Source organism: Lutra lutra, chromosome 12, assembly GCF_902655055.1.
Source record: "Lutra lutra chromosome 12, mLutLut1.2, whole genome shotgun sequence".
Classification (NCBI taxonomy): Eukaryota; Metazoa; Chordata; class Mammalia; order Carnivora; family Mustelidae; genus Lutra; species Lutra lutra.
The window spans coordinates 56,478,391-56,495,871 of NC_062289.1; the positions used below are offsets into that span (position 1 = coordinate 56,478,391).

The window sequence follows — 17,481 nt, forward strand, 5'->3', positions numbered from 1 at the left end:
TTACAGATGGTGTTCACCTGGGCAAGGCAGAAAGCCAGCCAGCCTCGAGACCTAAGCAGGACCCCCACACTCAGAACTCCTCACCGCCCTGTCTGTTGGCTTTTTCACCATGGTAGATGCTACTCATTTTCTCCCGGTCTCATCTTCAAGAATGGTATCATGTTCTTCTTTTCATCCTCCTGGCCTTCTTCTTCCCCTTCTCTTTCCTTCCTGTCTTCCCCTCCCTTCCCCTGTTCTAAACCCCTATATGACAAAACAGGGAGGCATCCACATGGGAGGATGCAGGGGTGAGGAGCTATAAGGAAAATACCCACAAGTGGGGGAGTCCAGCAGAGTCTGACAACTTGGCAGGGTGAGGGGATGTCACCACGGAAGGATGCAATAGCACGGAGCAGGGGGTAGAGCAATCCTAAACATGGTGTCGAGGGCATCCACTTGGGAAGCTGGCCCAGAGTGTAAAGTCAGAGTCCAAATGGGGCAAGGAGGGCGCCCCCTGGATGGACAGCCTGGTGCTGAGCATCCAAGGCCATTTAGGGTGAGAAAGGTGTCCGGCAGAAGAAGGTCTGTGCAAAGGAGCTTGAGGATGGCATCTGAATGGGGACAACCCAGGATGGTAGAGCCTGAGTGAGGCAAGGTTGTCATACATGCCAGGGAGGGGGTGGTGGCAACAATGGTTGATTCAGCAAATGGCAAACATACTAAAGATAATGGGAGGATAAATGGAAGATTCAACAAGTAAGCAAATATACTAAAGATAATGGGAGCTACATTTCTCACTGTCAAAAGCTGAAATTCAAATCTATAAAGGGGAAAACTAGAATTAATCCTGAGCATCCAACTGGAAATGGAGAGATAGCTGTGAATTCATAGATTTCAAGATACAGAGAGAGACTGATATAAATAAAAGTACATGCTGGAATGAAGCATGTGTGTTTGTGGCATATAAATCTGTATGAATGTAGATGTGTGTGTATAAACATACAAAGAGATATTCCTTAGCTCTGTCCAGGGAGAAGGCCTGGGAGCAATGACAGCCTAATAGCAATGAACACACTTAACCCCAGCCATGAAAAACCAGAGCCCTCTAGAGATATTACTGATTGGAGAGTATAAGACAAGCCTAAAATATCTTGAGTTACAAAATATGCAAGGGCTCAAAGAATAATACAGTCCTATCGAAAAGATACCAAAACCAACTTGAAGGGGCTCCTACTGGCCAAATATCAGTCAATTTGGCACCAAAATACTGACAGAAATTATTAAAATCCAATGAATAAAAAAACAAGGAACCATAAGTCCATATTCAAATAAATAAATTAGAAGAAAGGAAGGGAAGAGAGAGAGAGAGAGAGAGAAAGAAAATAAGTAAGTAAAGTGAAAAATAGGATATTTAGAGCTTCTAATTTCCTCTCTATAATACTAATTCTAAAGGAAAAACCACAGCTTTACAGAGGATAGACCTGACAGACACCAAGAGATCAAAGTAAGTTATGAGAAATGAGACAAATCATGATTGTGTGCCATCTGATAGGAGGCCAAAAGGGGAAAAAAGCATCACTTCTGTGATTATCCCCCAAAGATGTATAACTTGAGTCTAATCATGAGGAAATATCAGACACACCCCAAAGGAGAAACATTTACAGAATAACTGGCCTATGAGCTTCAGGAGTGTCAAGTTCAAGTCCGGGGAAACCTGAGGAGCTGGTCCAGATGAAGGAGCCTGGAGAGGCAGATAACTAAATGCAGGCCTTGTTCTGAACCAGATCCTTTCCCACAAAGGGCACTGTCAGGATAACTGGGGAAACCTGGGTGGGGTCTGTGGCTTGCCTGGCAGTAAGGTATAGACTTTAACTTCTTGCCTGGCAGGGCATGATCTTGGTTGTAGGACATACATACCCAAGCATCTGGGCGTGAGAAGGCATCAGGATGGCAATGCACTCTGTATTCCAGAAAAAAAAAAAAAAAAAAAAAAAAAAAAGATCTCTGAGCTGTACTTGCAACTTTTCCGTAAGTTTGAAATAGTTCCAAATTGTTAAGAAATGTAGTTAAAGAAAGAAGAATACTTCACTCAACGGTGCTAAGAGAGCACAGGGAGATGAAGTAGTCATTAAACACAGGCATGTCAGCAAATAAGCCTAGAGTCCAAATCAAATATTTCACAGGGAAACCGTTTAGGTTCAAAAATATATTGAAATGCCCCCAAAGAAACAGCTTTAATCTCAGTAGCAAAAGATAATTATGCTGAACAAAAATCAAATACACTTTAAAACAGCAAAGCACATTAGTGGAAAGAATCCGTTGGTTAAACAAAATCTCTGGTTTTAGGAACAGAACAAGGAAGACCCTCAGGAGGAGATGGTGGCCGGCTGCGGTCAGGCCCTCCTTAGAGCTATGAGGCCCTCAGAGCCTGAAAGCCTCCCTCACACCTCCAGGGGAACTAATACTTTCTGTGACATCTCCTTTTGCTAAGTCAATCCAAAAGTCAGAGCCCTCAGTCCCTTTTCCAGAGTTCAATATTTATTACCCACCAGGGACCTCCAAAAACAGAAGTAGGAGACACTGCTCTAGAAGGACAGCTGAAGAACATAATCTGGAGACTTTCTCAGGAAGTTATTTAATGCGGTAAAAATTTTCATATGATGTCTGCTTTCATATAGTAAAGAATTCAACATGGCCCATAAAAACTCTTCATGAATAAGTTTTATGAATATAGGCCCTTCCTCTATCTTTGCACTTTATATAGTTTTATTAATTGGTATCACCTATTGACTGACCTCCAGAAGAAAATAAATGTGCTTCTTTCCTTTGTGAGAGTGTATATTCACAGCACTACTAATTCACCTCGAAGTGTCAGAATACTATAGGGAGGTTTGGCAACTTGACTATTTAAGTTCAAAGATTAGATCCCTTATAAACCACTCTTCAAGACCAAATAAATTATTTGAAAATATATACTAAAAACTATTTTTTTACGGAGTAGTATTGTGTGTGTGTGTGTGTGTGTGTGTGAGTGTGTGTGTAGAAAACATCTTCTTTTAAATTAAACTGCATCTGAACACATTTTGTTAGTTTCCCCCCAAAAAAGTCTATTAGTTACAAAGTCGTCCCCTGCTTATCCTCCAGTGACAGTTACATGGCTCAACAAAAATGTAATTCCTTACATTCAAAGTTGCCAAATACCTAAACATTTAGCTATCCATTTATTGACAATAAATGCCATTTATAAAAATAAGAACAGACTAAAGTAGGATTGATTTGGTTTCTCCCTTTGCTGGTGTTGCTGTCCATTCTTAGTTAAGGAAGTACATTGGTGAGAATCAACAGACCGCTCGCAAAGTTTTAAAAATGTGGGTATTGGGGCGCCTGGGTGGCTCAGTGGGTTAAAGCCTCTGCCTTCGGCTCAGGTCATGATCTCAGGGTCCTGGGATGGAGCCCCACATCGGGCTCTCTGCTCAGCAGGGAGCCTGCTTCCTCCTCTCTCTGCCTGCCTCTCTGCCTACTTGTGATCTGTATCTGTCAAATAAATAAATAAAATCTTAAAAATAAATAAATAAATAAATAAAAATAAAATAAATAAAAAAATAAAAATGTGGGTATTATTTCCACTGATATACAATTACTTTGTAAAGCAGTATTTCTGTCATTACACCCAGAAAACGAACTAGTTACTCTAACAAAAGTACAATGCTCAAAGGATCATCTTTGAATCTTTCAGAATCATTTAATGAACCATATCCCCCAGCACCAAAACTACTCCCTGAAAGTAAGTTAAGCACTTTTGGAAGCTGTGCTAATTCTTCTTCAGGCCATTGAGCTAATTAATCCTTCAGAGCGCTAGTAAATTATTACTTCAGTATACTAAATGGTAAATCCTACCAGCCAGATTGGACCTGATGACATGCCTTTTTAAAAGATACCCAATTTAAGTGGGAGACAAAGCATATTGTATAACTTAATTTTTAAGATTTTTTTTTCTTTTATTTATTTGACAGATCACAAGTAGGCAGAGAGGCAGGCAGAGAGAGAGAGGAGGAGGAGGCAGGCTCCCTGCTGAGCAGAGAGCCCGATGCAGGACTGGATCCCAGGACCCTGAGACCACGACCTGAGCCAAAGGCAGAGGCTTTAACCACTGAGTCACCCAGGCGCCCCAATATAACTTAATTTTTAAAAGCCAAATGCCCTAGGGTATGCTGAGAGAAAACAGAAGAGGGAGAAAAACACAAAATAAGGAAAGTAGAGAAGATAATGCTGTTCTGAGGGAGCCCGCTACTTGGATAAGCCAGAAGAAGAGGCCTCCAGGCAAAAGACAACAAAAGGTCTAGACTGTACATTATTGTTTTTTAAAGATTTTATTATTTATTTCAAAGACAGAGAAAGTGAGAGAGAGAGCACTAGCAAGGTAAGGGTCAGAGGGAGAAGCAGATTCCCCACTGAGCAGGGAGCTCAACATGGGGCTCCATACCAGGACCCTGGGATCATGACCTGAACCGAAGGCAGACTCGTAACTGACTGAGCCAACCAGGTGCCCCAAGACAGCATATTCTGTTGGGCCAAAGCAAAACGGGGGAAGGCAGGGCTCAGTGGCAGGTGCCGGTCAAAGTGCCAGATGCCCAGAGGCCTCTAATGATAATCTGGAGAAAAAACAATACGAAAAAATTCGGTGGAATTTGAATAAACTAAGCAGTTTGTTGACATGATGTACCAACGTTAATCTCTTAGTTCAGACAAATGTCCTACAGTCATATAAGATACAGATGGATGTTAGCAGAAACTGGGGAAGGGCATACAAGACTACCTGTACTATGCAAATTTTCTCAAATCTAAAATTATTCCAAAATGAAAAGTTTACTTACAAAAAAAGAAGAAATCCAAAAACAGACATTCCAAAAGCATCCTCTACTCCATAAACTGAAGTTTTTATGTTCAGAATTTTCCAAATTATTTTTTCAATATTTACCTGACTGTCCCATGATTACCTACTAATTGCAAAAAATAAAACCCCACAAACAAAATAAAACAAAACAAAAACCTTAGAAATTATAGAAAACATTCTTTATTTCACAACTTAGAGATAATAATTGTTAACATCTTTCTTCCATGCTATAGATAGGTGATTTTTTTCAACCATCACTGAAATTACTCATCTGAGCTTTTTTCCTCCTTAATATGTTACCATAAGCTTTCCCTCCCATGTAATTTAATTTTTTTCCAAAGCACTTAAGTGACCACACAACTGTCTACACACAGTTGTACCATAATGTTTTACCTATTCGAAATTCATAGGACAATTATATTATTCCCAGCTCTTCTCCATTTATAATCAGAACCACAACCAATATCATATGCATACCTTCAATGCAGATGGCTTACTTCACTGGGAGAAATTCCAAAAAATAGAGTTCCAGAGTTGAAGGAAATGTTTATTTAACAATAAATGCCAACAATATGTTCCCTAAAACAATGGAACAACTTGCACTCACAATAGCAGTGTACGGACAGCCAGCTCCCTTGTCCACCAGCAAGTGGTGTCAGCATGTTTTTTAATTGTTAATTAGGAGGCCAAAAAAAATGTTCATCATTACATTTAAACGTGTATTTCTTTGCTTTCAAGTAAATTAAATGTATTTAACATATTTCTGCTTTAGCTACTTTTATTCCATCTTCCATGAATTGCCTGTTCATGTCTTTTGTCTATTTCTGCACTGAGATCTTAGTGTATCTCATTATTTCTTCTAAATCCATTGTGTGCATGGACCTTCAGTCAGTAGTTGTGGTAAATATTTGCTGGTTTATTTGCAGTTTAATTTTTATTATGATGTTCTTTGATGTACAAAGTCTAATTTATATATATTATATATATATTATATAAAAATATATTTATATACATATATTTATATATTATTTAATTTATATATATATATCATTTTCCTTTATAATTTCTTCTACTCTTTTTATGTTTATAAAGACCTCACTGACCCAACACTCAACCAAAAAAATATTAGCATTAGTTAAAAAAACACTTAAAATTTAGAAGGGAAAAAGCCAGATCACTCATCCAACAGAAGAAATGAGCTGTTTTTATCTTGGAGACTTCAAATGTGGAGGTATGGGATTACAGAGTGATTAATAATACTAACTGGATACATTAAGTCATAAATAATTATTAACAAATAATACTTACTAAAACAAACCTTTTCTTAGAGGTATCCAAGGCAATTGTTAAAATTTCTGAATCACCAGGAATACTCTAGCTCACAGAGTTTCCAAAATAACCAAACAAAATTAATTCCAAGGCATGATTATGTCGGGAAAAATCTAGTTCAGCCAGTTCCTAGGACACAGAGGGCTGGATTACACAGCATTAGCACCTTGATTATGAGCAGTTATCTTTCCCATCACATTTCTTAGCAAAATTCATTTTCTGTATTTTTGTCTTAATAGCTAAAAAGAAAGGAGGATGTTAAATAACAGGTAAAGCAGAAAGGACATAAGCTTTAGAATTACTAGATGTGGGCTTAAACCCTGGATCCACCATTCACTAGTTGTTTACCCTAAAAAAGTCAAAGGGCCTCTCAAAGCTTCATCATCTATAACACAGGACAGTATTAGGGCACAGATTGTGCTCTCAGTAAATTATTTTGTAATGATTTCCAAAGAAATGTCTTCCTTGTAAAATCAGGACAAAGAATTGTGTTTATTTTTTAATACAATTTTCTGTTTACATATAAATATGTATGTATTCAATTTTTTTGCTTTTCTTTTGTTATTATTTTTAAGACATAAGTAAGGACTAAATCTTTTGTCTTGCAAGAAGCCTGCAGAAAAAAATTAAACAATTTTCAGGAATTAAAGTAAGAAAATCTTCACTATAATATTACAATAGGCAATTTAGAGAACAGTTTCCTTCATCCCACTAAAAGCAGGACCTCAAAAGCCCCCTCAAATAATTTAATTTCCATTTCCACTAGCAGTCTGTTGCATCTGTATGCACAAATTAATCTCATCCTTCTTCTAAACATGTACCTATGGACAATAGTTGGGACAAACAGCAACAACCTCAGATTTGAGAATAAACCACAAGTGAAAACTTTTGAGAATGGACCACTAACCATAAAAACTAGTCTGACAATGGAAGAACAAGAGCAAAAAGGCACTTCCAATAAAACTGAAAATACTATTTACAACAAACATATATTTGGCTATATGAAACTATAAATACTAAATTACTAAAAAATCTAAATTTTGAGGAACAAACATTCTTAAATTGTTGATCTAACTGCATCTTCTTTTTCTAGAATAAATGTTCTAACCATGGAGTAGAAGAATCTAGAACAATTTGCATTAGAGTGAAAATACACCTGCAGAGGAGAACAACAACATTATAAATCACAAACTCTCTCTTACAAAGGAAAAAATAATGTTTAAAAAAGCCCCGCTGTTAGGGACTAGTACAGTCCAAATTTATTTCTAGAATTCCAATGTTGCATAACTAAAATGTATCTCAATGGAGTTGAACATCAAGTTACATAATTATCAAATTACTGTATTCTATTTTGCTTTTTCATTAAAGAACATGACTGATAGCAAGAGAAGAAGAGAATTTAAAGCAGCATATTTTGCTTAGAGCAGAAAACAACTTTTATTTTAAAAGCATTTAGATGGAAGATCACGAATTTTCAATATTTTGTCCCCCAAACTGAACAATATAAATGGTCTTTAAAAACCTCAATTTTGGGGGCGCCTGGGTGGCTCAGACGGGTTAAGCCGCTGCCTTCGGCTCAGGTCATGATCTCAGGGTCCTGGGTCGAGCCCCGCATCGGGCTCTCTGCTCAGAAGCCTGCTTCTTCCTCTCTCTCTGCCTGCCTCTCTGCCTACTTGTGATCTCTCTCTGTCAAATGAATAAATAAAATCTTAAAAAAAAAAAAATTTTTTTAAAAACCTCAATTTTTGCTTGTCATTTTTTTCAAGGTATTTTTAGTTGTTTCCATTGTTTATTAAAAAAAAGCTTATTCAACAAATGTTAAACATACTTTCAAAAGATCATTAGAGAAGATTTATCAAATGTATATGCTTCCTTCCCATGGAGCACAAATGCTGAAAATTCAACTATATTTTACAGAAAACTTAATAGCAGTTGTCTGCTTGTATAGTAATAATCATAAAATAATGGAATATATATTCCAGGAAAATACCATCTGCATTTGTTGATTTAAACGAAAAACATCAGAGGGGAACCTGGCTGGCTCAGTTTGTTAAGCATCCGACTCCTAATTTCAGCTCAGGTCATAATCTCACCATTGTGAGATCAAGCGCTGTGTTGAGCTCCATGGTGGGCATGGAGACTGCTAAAGGGTCTCTCCCTCCATTTCCCTCTGCATGTCCCCCACTTGTGCTTTCTCTTTTAAATAAACAAACAAACAAACAAACAAACAAATAAATAAATAAATAAATTTAAAACATCAGAGAATTTGCTGAATACTAATAAGCTGTTATCTAAAACCTATTGATGTATTAACCATAATGAGGGATATTCAATTTAGAGCAAATGTGCAATCTCCTCTAAAACAAGACTTCAGTGGAAGAGCACAAATGTGATCATTAGAAGATGAAACTACTCTGGGAAAAGCTCAAGCAAAGAATTACACTAAACTAAGTAGCATTGCTTATTGTCTTGTTCTCAGGGAAGGTTTACAAAATGGAAGTTGTTTTACTTACAGCATTTTTAAAAGGCAAATAAATGAGGCCAGAGCTTCAGCATTTTTCTTGCTGTACATATTTGGAAATCTTAGATGACTCTGATAAAGTCTCCAGAACAGTATGTAACAGCAATGACAATAAATGATACTACGATTACAAACTTAATTAATAAACCTAAAACAACAAAAGCAATCTAATAAAAACTTCATTTAAAAGTTATTCATTGTGTACTAAAATTGTAAATGATGGGGATGATTACCGTGACTCAATGGCGTGGCACCATCTCTGGGCTTCTTATCTTCCTCAGCTTGCTCCTAGAACACAGAAAATGTGGCTTAGACCATATTTCTGGATAACTGTTTGACACACCAGAAACAAACTTCTCTGTGTGCAGAAAGCCACACCATGAAAAGCACTGTAACAATGGGGACAGTACATCAGCAACCAGGCCCTCGGGTGGGTATGCAAATCCCAGAGGCACGCCATGATCATTTGGACATGGGAGGAATCCTTTATTACTGTCTTAATTCTTTGCTGGCTAAAATAGGAGAGAGATTAAGGTTCAATAACAGTTAATACTGATGTGGATAAAGGCGCCTTCTTACTACCTGGGTGTGATAGTCATGCCAGAGGCAGGCTGATGGAAGAGGCAAGTCCCACACCAGAGCCAAGTCCTCCAACATACATCTTCCTTCAACCTACTGGCACTTATGACAGATTATTATGACTCAGTCCAGATTATATTATCTAATTTTAGACAAACTGACCTGCAAAGTAGAGACAAAGGACTTCAAAGATTCCTCTGAAAAAGACCACAGATTGAATATGACAAACGCCACAAGTGCCCAACAAGAACATGGCAGAACTTCTCTCCACAGAGCAAGCAATTCATCAGACATACTCTCGTAGAAACTCTGGAAGGAAAGTGGACCACCTAACAAAGACTAAGGGATAACTTTTTTTTGAAAGATACTCTGTTCCATTGGTCTACATGTCTGTTTTTGTGCCAGTACCATGCTGTCTTGGTGATCACAGCTTTGTGGTAAAGCTTGAAATCAGGCAACATCATGACCCCAGCTTTGTTGTTCTTTTTCAACATTTCCTAAAAGTGATTCAGGGTCTTTTCTGGTTCCATACAAATTTTAGGATTATTTGTTCCAGCACTTTGAAAAATGTCACTGGTATTTTTATCAGAATGGCATTGAAAATATAGATTGCTCTGGGAAGCACAGACATTTTAACAATGTTTATTCTTCTGATCTATGAGCATGGAATGTTTTTCCATCTTTTTGTGTCTTCTTCAATTTCTTTCATGAGTGTTCTGTAGTTCCTCGAGTACAGATCCTTTACCTCTTGGTTAGGTTTATTCCCAGGTATCTTATGGTTTCTGGTGCTATTGTAAATGGAATCGATTCTCTAATTTCCCTTTCTATGTTTTCATTGTTAGTGTATAAGAAAGCAACTGATTTCTGCGCATTGATTTTGTATCCTGCCACATTACTGAATTGCTTTATGAGTTCTAATAATTTGGGGATGGAGTCTTTTGGTTTTTCCACATAAAGTATCATGTCATCTGTGAAGAGAGTCTGACATCTTCTTTGCCTATTTGAATACTTTTTCTTTTTGTTGTCTGATTGCTGTTGCTAAGACTTCTAGTACTATGTTGAACAACAGTAGCGAGAGTGGACATCTTTGTCATTTTCCTGATATCAATGGGAAGGTTCTCAGCTTTTTCCCATTGAGAATGATATTTGCTGTGCGTTTTTCATAGATGGAGTTTATGCAGCTGAGAAATGTTCCCTCTATCCCTATACTCTGAAGAGTTTTAATCAGGATAGGATGCTGTATTTTGTCAAATGCTTTTCTACATCAATTGAGAGGACCATGTAGCTCTTCTCTCTTCTCTTATTGATTTGTTCTATCATATTGATTGATTTGCAAATGCTGAACCACCCTTGCCTTCCAGGGATAAATCCCACCTGGTCATGGTGGATAATTTTTTTTAATGTACTGTTTGATCCAATTAGCTAGGATCTTGTTAAGAATCTTGATATCCATATTCATCAGGAATATTGGTCTGAAATTCTTTTTTTTTAATCATTTTTTAAATTTATTTTCAGCATAACAGTATTCATTGTTTTTGTACCACAACCAGTGCTCCATGCAATCCGTGCCCTCTCTAATACCCACCACCTGGTTCCCCCAACCTCCCACCCCCCACCCCCTTTAAAACCCTCAGATTGTTTTTCAGAGTCCTAGTCTCTCATGGTTCACTTCCCCTTCCCATTTCCCCCAACTGCCTTCTCCTAACTCCCCATGTCCTCCATGCTATTTGTTATGCTCCACAAATAAGTGAAACCATATGATAATTGATTCTCTCTGCTTGACTTATTTCACTCAGCATAATCTCTTCCAGTCCCGTCCATGTTGCTACAAAAGTTGGGTATTCATCCTTTCTGATGGAGGCATAATACTCCATAGTGTATATGGACCACATCTTCCTTATCCATTCGTCCGCTGAAGGGCATCTTGGTTCTTTGCACAGTTTGGCAACCGTGGCCACTGCTGCTATAAACATTGGGGTACAGATGGCCCTTCTTTTCACTACATCTGTATCTTTGGGGTAATACCCAGTAGTGCAATTGCAGGGTCATAGGGAAGTTCTATTTTTAATTTCTTGAGGAATCTCCACACTGTTCTCCAAAGAGACTGCACCAACTTGCATTCCCACCAACAGTGGAAGAGGGTTCCCCTTTCTCCACATCCCCTCCAACACATGTTGTTTCCTGTCTTGCTAATTTTGACCATTCTAACTGGTGTAAGGTGGTATCTCAATGTGGTTTTAATTTGAATCTCCCTGATGGCTAGTGATGATGAACATTTTTTCATGTGTCTGATAGCCATTTGTATGTCTTCATTGGAAAAGTGTTCATATCTTCTGCCCATTTTTTGATATGATTATCTGTTTTGTGTGTGTTGAGTTTGAGGAGTTCTTTATAGATTCTCCTTTTTGATGGAGTCTTTGCCTGGTTTGGGGATCAGGGTAATGCTGGCTTCATAGAAAGAGTCTAGAAGTTTTCCTTCTGTTTCTATTTTTTGAAATAGGTTCAGGAGAATAGGTATCATTTCTTCTCTGAAAGTTTGGTAAAATTCCCCAGGGAATCTGTCATGTCCTGGACTTTTGTTTTTTGGGAGGTTTTTGATCACTGCTTCAATTGGTCTATTCAGGTTGTCAATTTCTTCCTGTTTCACTCTTGGAAATTTATAGGTTTCCAGGAATGCATCCATTTCTCCGAGGTTGCTTAACTTACTGGCATATAGCCGTTGATAATAATTTCTGATGATGGTTTCTATTTCCTTGGTATTAGTCGTGATCTCTCCCTTTCATTCATAACTTTAATAATTTGGGTCTTTTCTCTTTTCTTTTGGATTAGTTTGGCCAGTGGTTCATCAATCTTATTAATTCTATCAAAGAACAACCTTCTAGTTTCGTTGATGTGTTCTACTATATATATCTCTAGTTTCTAACTCATTGATCTCTGCTCCAATCTTAATTATTCCCCTTCTTGTGGGAGGGATTGGCTTAATTTGTTGTTGATTTTACAATTCCTTAAGGTGTAAAGAGTGCTTGTATATTCGGGATTTTTCAATGTTTTTGAGTGAGGCTTGGATGGCTATGAATTACCCCCTTTGATTGCCTTTGCCATATCCCATAGGTTTTGGACCAATGTGTCTTCATTCTCATTGGTTTCCATGAATTGTTTAAGTTCTTCTTTGATTTCCTAATTGATCCAAACATTCTTGAGCAGGATGGTCTTTAGCTTCCAAGTGTTTGAATTTCTTTCAAACTTTTTCTTGTGATTGAGTTCCAGTTTCAAAGCATTGTGGTCTGAGAATATTCAGGGAATAATCTCAATCTTTTGGTATTAGTTGAGACCTGATTTGTGACACAGTATATGTTCTTGAGTATTCTGTTGTTTTAGGGTAGAATGTTCTGTATATATCTATGAGGTCCATCTGGTCCAATGTGTCATTCAAAGCTCTTATTTCTTTGTTGATTTTCTGCTTAGAGGATCTATCTCTTGCTGAGAGTGGCATGTTAAGATCCCCTACAATTAACATATTCTTATCAATATGACTATTTTGATTAACAGTTGGCTTATGTAGTTGGCTGCTCTCAGGTGGGGGCATAAACATTTATAATTGTTAGATCTTCTTGTTGGATAGACCCTTTAAGAATGATGTAGTGTCCTTCTGTATCTCTGACTACAGTCTTTAGCTTAAAATATAATTCATCTGATGTGAGAATTGCTACCCCAGCTTTCTCCTGAGACCCACTGGCATGAAAGATGGTTCTCCATATCTTCACTTTCAGTCTGGATGTAACTTTAGGTTCAAAATGCATCTCTTGTAGACAGCATATGGATGGGTCCTGCATGATACTGGCACAAAAACAGACACAAACACCAATGGAACAGAGTAGAGAGCCCAGATATGGACCCTCAACTCTATGGTCAAATAATCTTCAACAAAGCAGGAAAAAATATACAGTGGAAAAAAGTCTCTTCAATTAATGGTGCTGGGAAAATTGGACAGCTATATATAGAAGAATGAAACTTTACCATTCTCTTACATCATACACAAAGATGAACTCAAAATGGATAAAAGACCTCAACGTGAGACAGGAATCCATCAAAACCCTAGAGGAGAACAAAGGCAATAACCTCTCCAACACTGGGCCACAGCACTTCTTTCAAGACAGGTTTCCAAAGGCAAAGGAAACAAAAGCGAAAATGAACTTTGGGGACTACATCAAGATAAAAAGCTTCTGCACAGCCAAGGAAACAGTCAACAAAACAAAGAGGCAACCCACGGAATGGGAGAAGATATTCGCAAATGACACTACAGACAAAGGGTTGATATCCAAGATCTATAAAGAACTTTTCAAACTCAACACACAAAAAATAGATAATCATGTTTAAAAATGGGCAGAAGACATGAATAGGGACTTTTCCAATGAAGACATACAAATGGCTAATAGACACATGAAAAAAAGTTCATCACTAGCCATCAGGGAAATTCAAATCAAAACCACATTGAGATACCATCTTGCACCAGTTAGAATTACAAAGGTTAACAAGGCAGGAAATAACAAATGTTGGAGAGGATGTGGAGAAGAAGGAACCCTCTTACACTGTTGGTGGGAATGCAAATTGGTGTAGCCACTCTGAAAACAGTGTGGAGATTCCTCAAAAAATTAAAAATAGAGCTACCCTGTGACCCTGCGATTGCACTACTGGATATTCACCCCAAAGATATAGATGTAGTGAAAAGAAGGTCCATATGTACCCCAAAGTTCGTAGCAGCAATGTCTACAATCACCAAAGTGTGGAAAGAGCTGAGATGCCCTTTGACAGATGGGTAGATAAAAAAGATGTGGTTCATATATACAGTGGAATATATGGATGAATACCCAACTTTTGTATGGACGGGACTGGAGGAGATTATGCTGAGTGAAATAGCCAAGCAGAGAAAGTCAATTATATGGTTTCCCTTACTTGTAGAACATAAGGAATAACTGAGAGGATATTAGGAAAAAGAAAGGAATAGTGAATTGGGGGAAATCAGAGGGGGAAACGAACCATGAGAGATTGTGGACTCTGAAGAACAAACTGAGGGCTTTGGAGGGGAGAGGATGGGAGATGGGTGACCCCGGTGGTGGGTATTAAGGACGGCACATATTGCATGGAGCACTGGGTGTTGTACATAAACAATGAATCTTGGAACTCTGTGTCAAAAACTAATGATGTATTTTATCGTGGCTAACATAACACAATAAAAAAAATTAAAAAAAAAAAGAAAGATACTCACTAGCAAAGAGCATTTGTTAATGGGTATCCACAAATATGTTTCATTTACATAGTTTTGTGGTCATAAACAATGTATGCCCACATGCAAACTCACAATTATACACTTAAAAATTGGGGAACAGTTTCCCAATTTTGAAGTCCTCCAAATTGGGGCACCTGTGTGGCTCAGTCATTAAGCATCTGCCTTTGCCTCAGGTCATGATCCCAGGGTCCTGGGATCTGGCCCCACTTCAGGCTCCCTGCTCAGCAGGAAGCCTGCTTCTCCCTCTCCCACTCCCCCTGTTTGTGTTCCCTCTCTCACTGTTTCTCACTCTTTCAAATAAATAAATAAAATCTTTTTAAAAAATCCACCAAATGAAGGGTTTCAGGGGGCTTTGAACTTACTTTTTTTTTTTTTTTTTAAAGATTTTATTTTTTTTTTTATTTGACAGAGAGAGAGATCATAAGTAGGCAGAGAGGCAGGCAGAGAGAGAGAGGAGGAAGCAGGCTCCCTGCTGAGCAGAGAGCCCGATGTGGGGCTCGATCCCAGGACCCTGAGATCATGACCTGAGCCAAAGGCAGAGGCTTAACCCACTGAGCCACCCAGGCGTCCCCTGAACTTACTTTTAAAAATACAAATATGTGATACTTTTTATTGATTTCCAAGAAAAACTGTCATCAGGAAAGATGAAAATTCAGCAGGTGAAATACACAAAAGCCTTCACATAATTAATGGGAGATGCTGAGAAATGAGTGTCATGACTTGGTAGGTTTGGTGAACGATCACTTCTCCAAGTTAGTCTTATATATCTTGGGGATATGTCTTTTTAAGCTATGACAAGGGAGACTGACTGCCCCAGTTTTCCCCGGATTGACCTAGTCACAGCACTGAAGTCCCACATGTGGGGAACCCCTAAGTTCTAGAGAAACCAGGATACTCAGTCATCCTGGATATGATAACCATTACAAATGAATCTAAAAAACAGACTTCAGATAATGTCAACATAAAGCTTTGAATCAAGCTTTCAAAAAAGATTCATGCATATTAATATTTTAATGATAACTAACTTGTTTGTAACAGAATAAATACTATTAATTTCATTTTTATATTAAACAATTTCAGTTCCTGTTTTGGTCTATAGATTTAAGGTACAAAATACAATTTGTATAATAGTAAATCATACAATTTTCAAATAAACGCATAGATTGAGATATGTGTTTAATGTTTCTTTACTGACGGGTAAGCAAGCCAGGCAACCACTTGCCAATATAGCCGTATATGACTGTGATAGATTCAGTGAGATGCCTTAGCTTGGTATCTTTCTATATATCATTTGTTTTTTGAATTCCGATGGTTCAAGGTAAAAATATACACAGAAAGCAGTAGTACAGTGAAAACTTCCCCACTCATCCACCTCCATCTGGCCAACTCAATACCTCCACCCAGTAACCACTGTTATTAGAGTCTAATATGTCCTTGCAACATTTTCTTTATAACAATACAAAGAAACATGAATATATATTCTTATTTTCTTGCTCTGATGTGCAAAGGTAGCATATAATAATACTGTTTTCCACCTCTCTTTTCATTTAACAAAATACCTCAGAGATTTTTATCAGGTCACGAAGAACATTCTCGATCTTTCTTCACAGCTGCACAGAATTGCACTGAATGATATTTCATGATTTACTTAACTGGTTCCATATTTATGAATGTTTGGGTTGTTTCTGATCTTTTTTCCCAGTCATACTACACTACAGTGAAAAACTAGCATGTATGTCATTTTCCATTTGTGCTAGGATATCTGTGGAATGGCTTCTCAGAACTGAAACTGCCAGGGGGGCCTGGGTGGCTTAGTCGGTTCAGCATCTGACTCTTGGTTTTGGCTCCTGTCGTGCTCTCAGGCTCTTAAGACATTGGGCTCTGCATCCAGCATGGAGTCTGCTTGTGATTCTCTCTCTGCTCCTCCCTCTGCTCATGCTTGCTCACTTTCTCTCTCAAATAAAGAAATCAATCTTTAAAATCTTAAAAAGAAAGAAAGAAAGAAAGAAAAGAGAGAAAGAAAGAAAGAAAGAGAAACTGCTGGTTAACAGAGACTCATATTTTCCTGCTGCTAATTTCCACATGAGCTTCCCCACTCAACAGTCCCATGAGCCTTGGATTAGGACCTGTGTTCCTGTAGCCTGTCAACAGGGTGTGTTATCAATTTTTGGATTTTTGCCAAGATGATGAATGAAAAATATCTTACTATAATTTTTAATTTGCATTTGTTTCATTAGGATGAAACTGAAGATCACTTTGTATATTTAAAAGCTTCTTGTTTTTCCTTTTCTGTCAAATATCATTTTACATACTTGATCTATTTTCTGTTGGAATGATTACTCATCTTTGGGTCTTGATAAATTAGGAAGATTAGTCTTTTGTCTACATTATGAGATGCATTATTCTTCTTTTTCCAGCTTGTCATTTGTCTTTTTAACTTTTTTATGATATTTTTAAATATGCAGAGATTTTTGTTGTTTAAGAACGGAAATTACCAAACTTTTCTTTCATGGCTTCTAGATTTGAATAAAAGTTAGAAAATCCTTTTCTCCTCCCAAATTATAAAAAGCTTCTACTTTGTTTTTCTATTACATTTATGATTTCCCACATTTGAATCTTTGATAAATCTGAATATATTCACACTATAATGTGAAGTAAGCACACAGTATCTTCACCAGGTGGCCATTCATCTGTCCCAACGTGTGTATATTATATACTAAACTCCCATGTGCATTTGCTCCTACTTCTGGTGTTTCTCTTCTGGTTCTCTGGCTTATCTTTTCAGTTAGCAGTGACACACTGTTTTAATACGACAACCTTGTGTTTTAATAGGATTCCTTAAAATATTTAGTGTTTCACACACAGTGAGTGAGTTCTCTTCTGTTCAGTGTT

General features: G+C 37.6%; 1 protein-coding gene across 7 annotated transcripts in view; it reads right to left on the reverse strand.

The window, feature by feature from the left end:
* The window catches only part of L3MBTL4 (L3MBTL histone methyl-lysine binding protein 4), a 465,624-nt gene that overhangs the window by 349,969 nt on the left and 98,174 nt on the right, over window positions 1-17,481 (reverse strand). For all 7 annotated transcript variants that reach the window (XM_047697687.1, XM_047697683.1, XM_047697681.1 and 4 more), the window contains one exon: window positions 8,957-9,011. In XM_047697687.1, coding sequence (XP_047553643.1) covers window positions 8,957-9,011 — 55 coding nt within the window. The remainder of the gene's footprint in view (window positions 1-8,956; window positions 9,012-17,481) is intronic.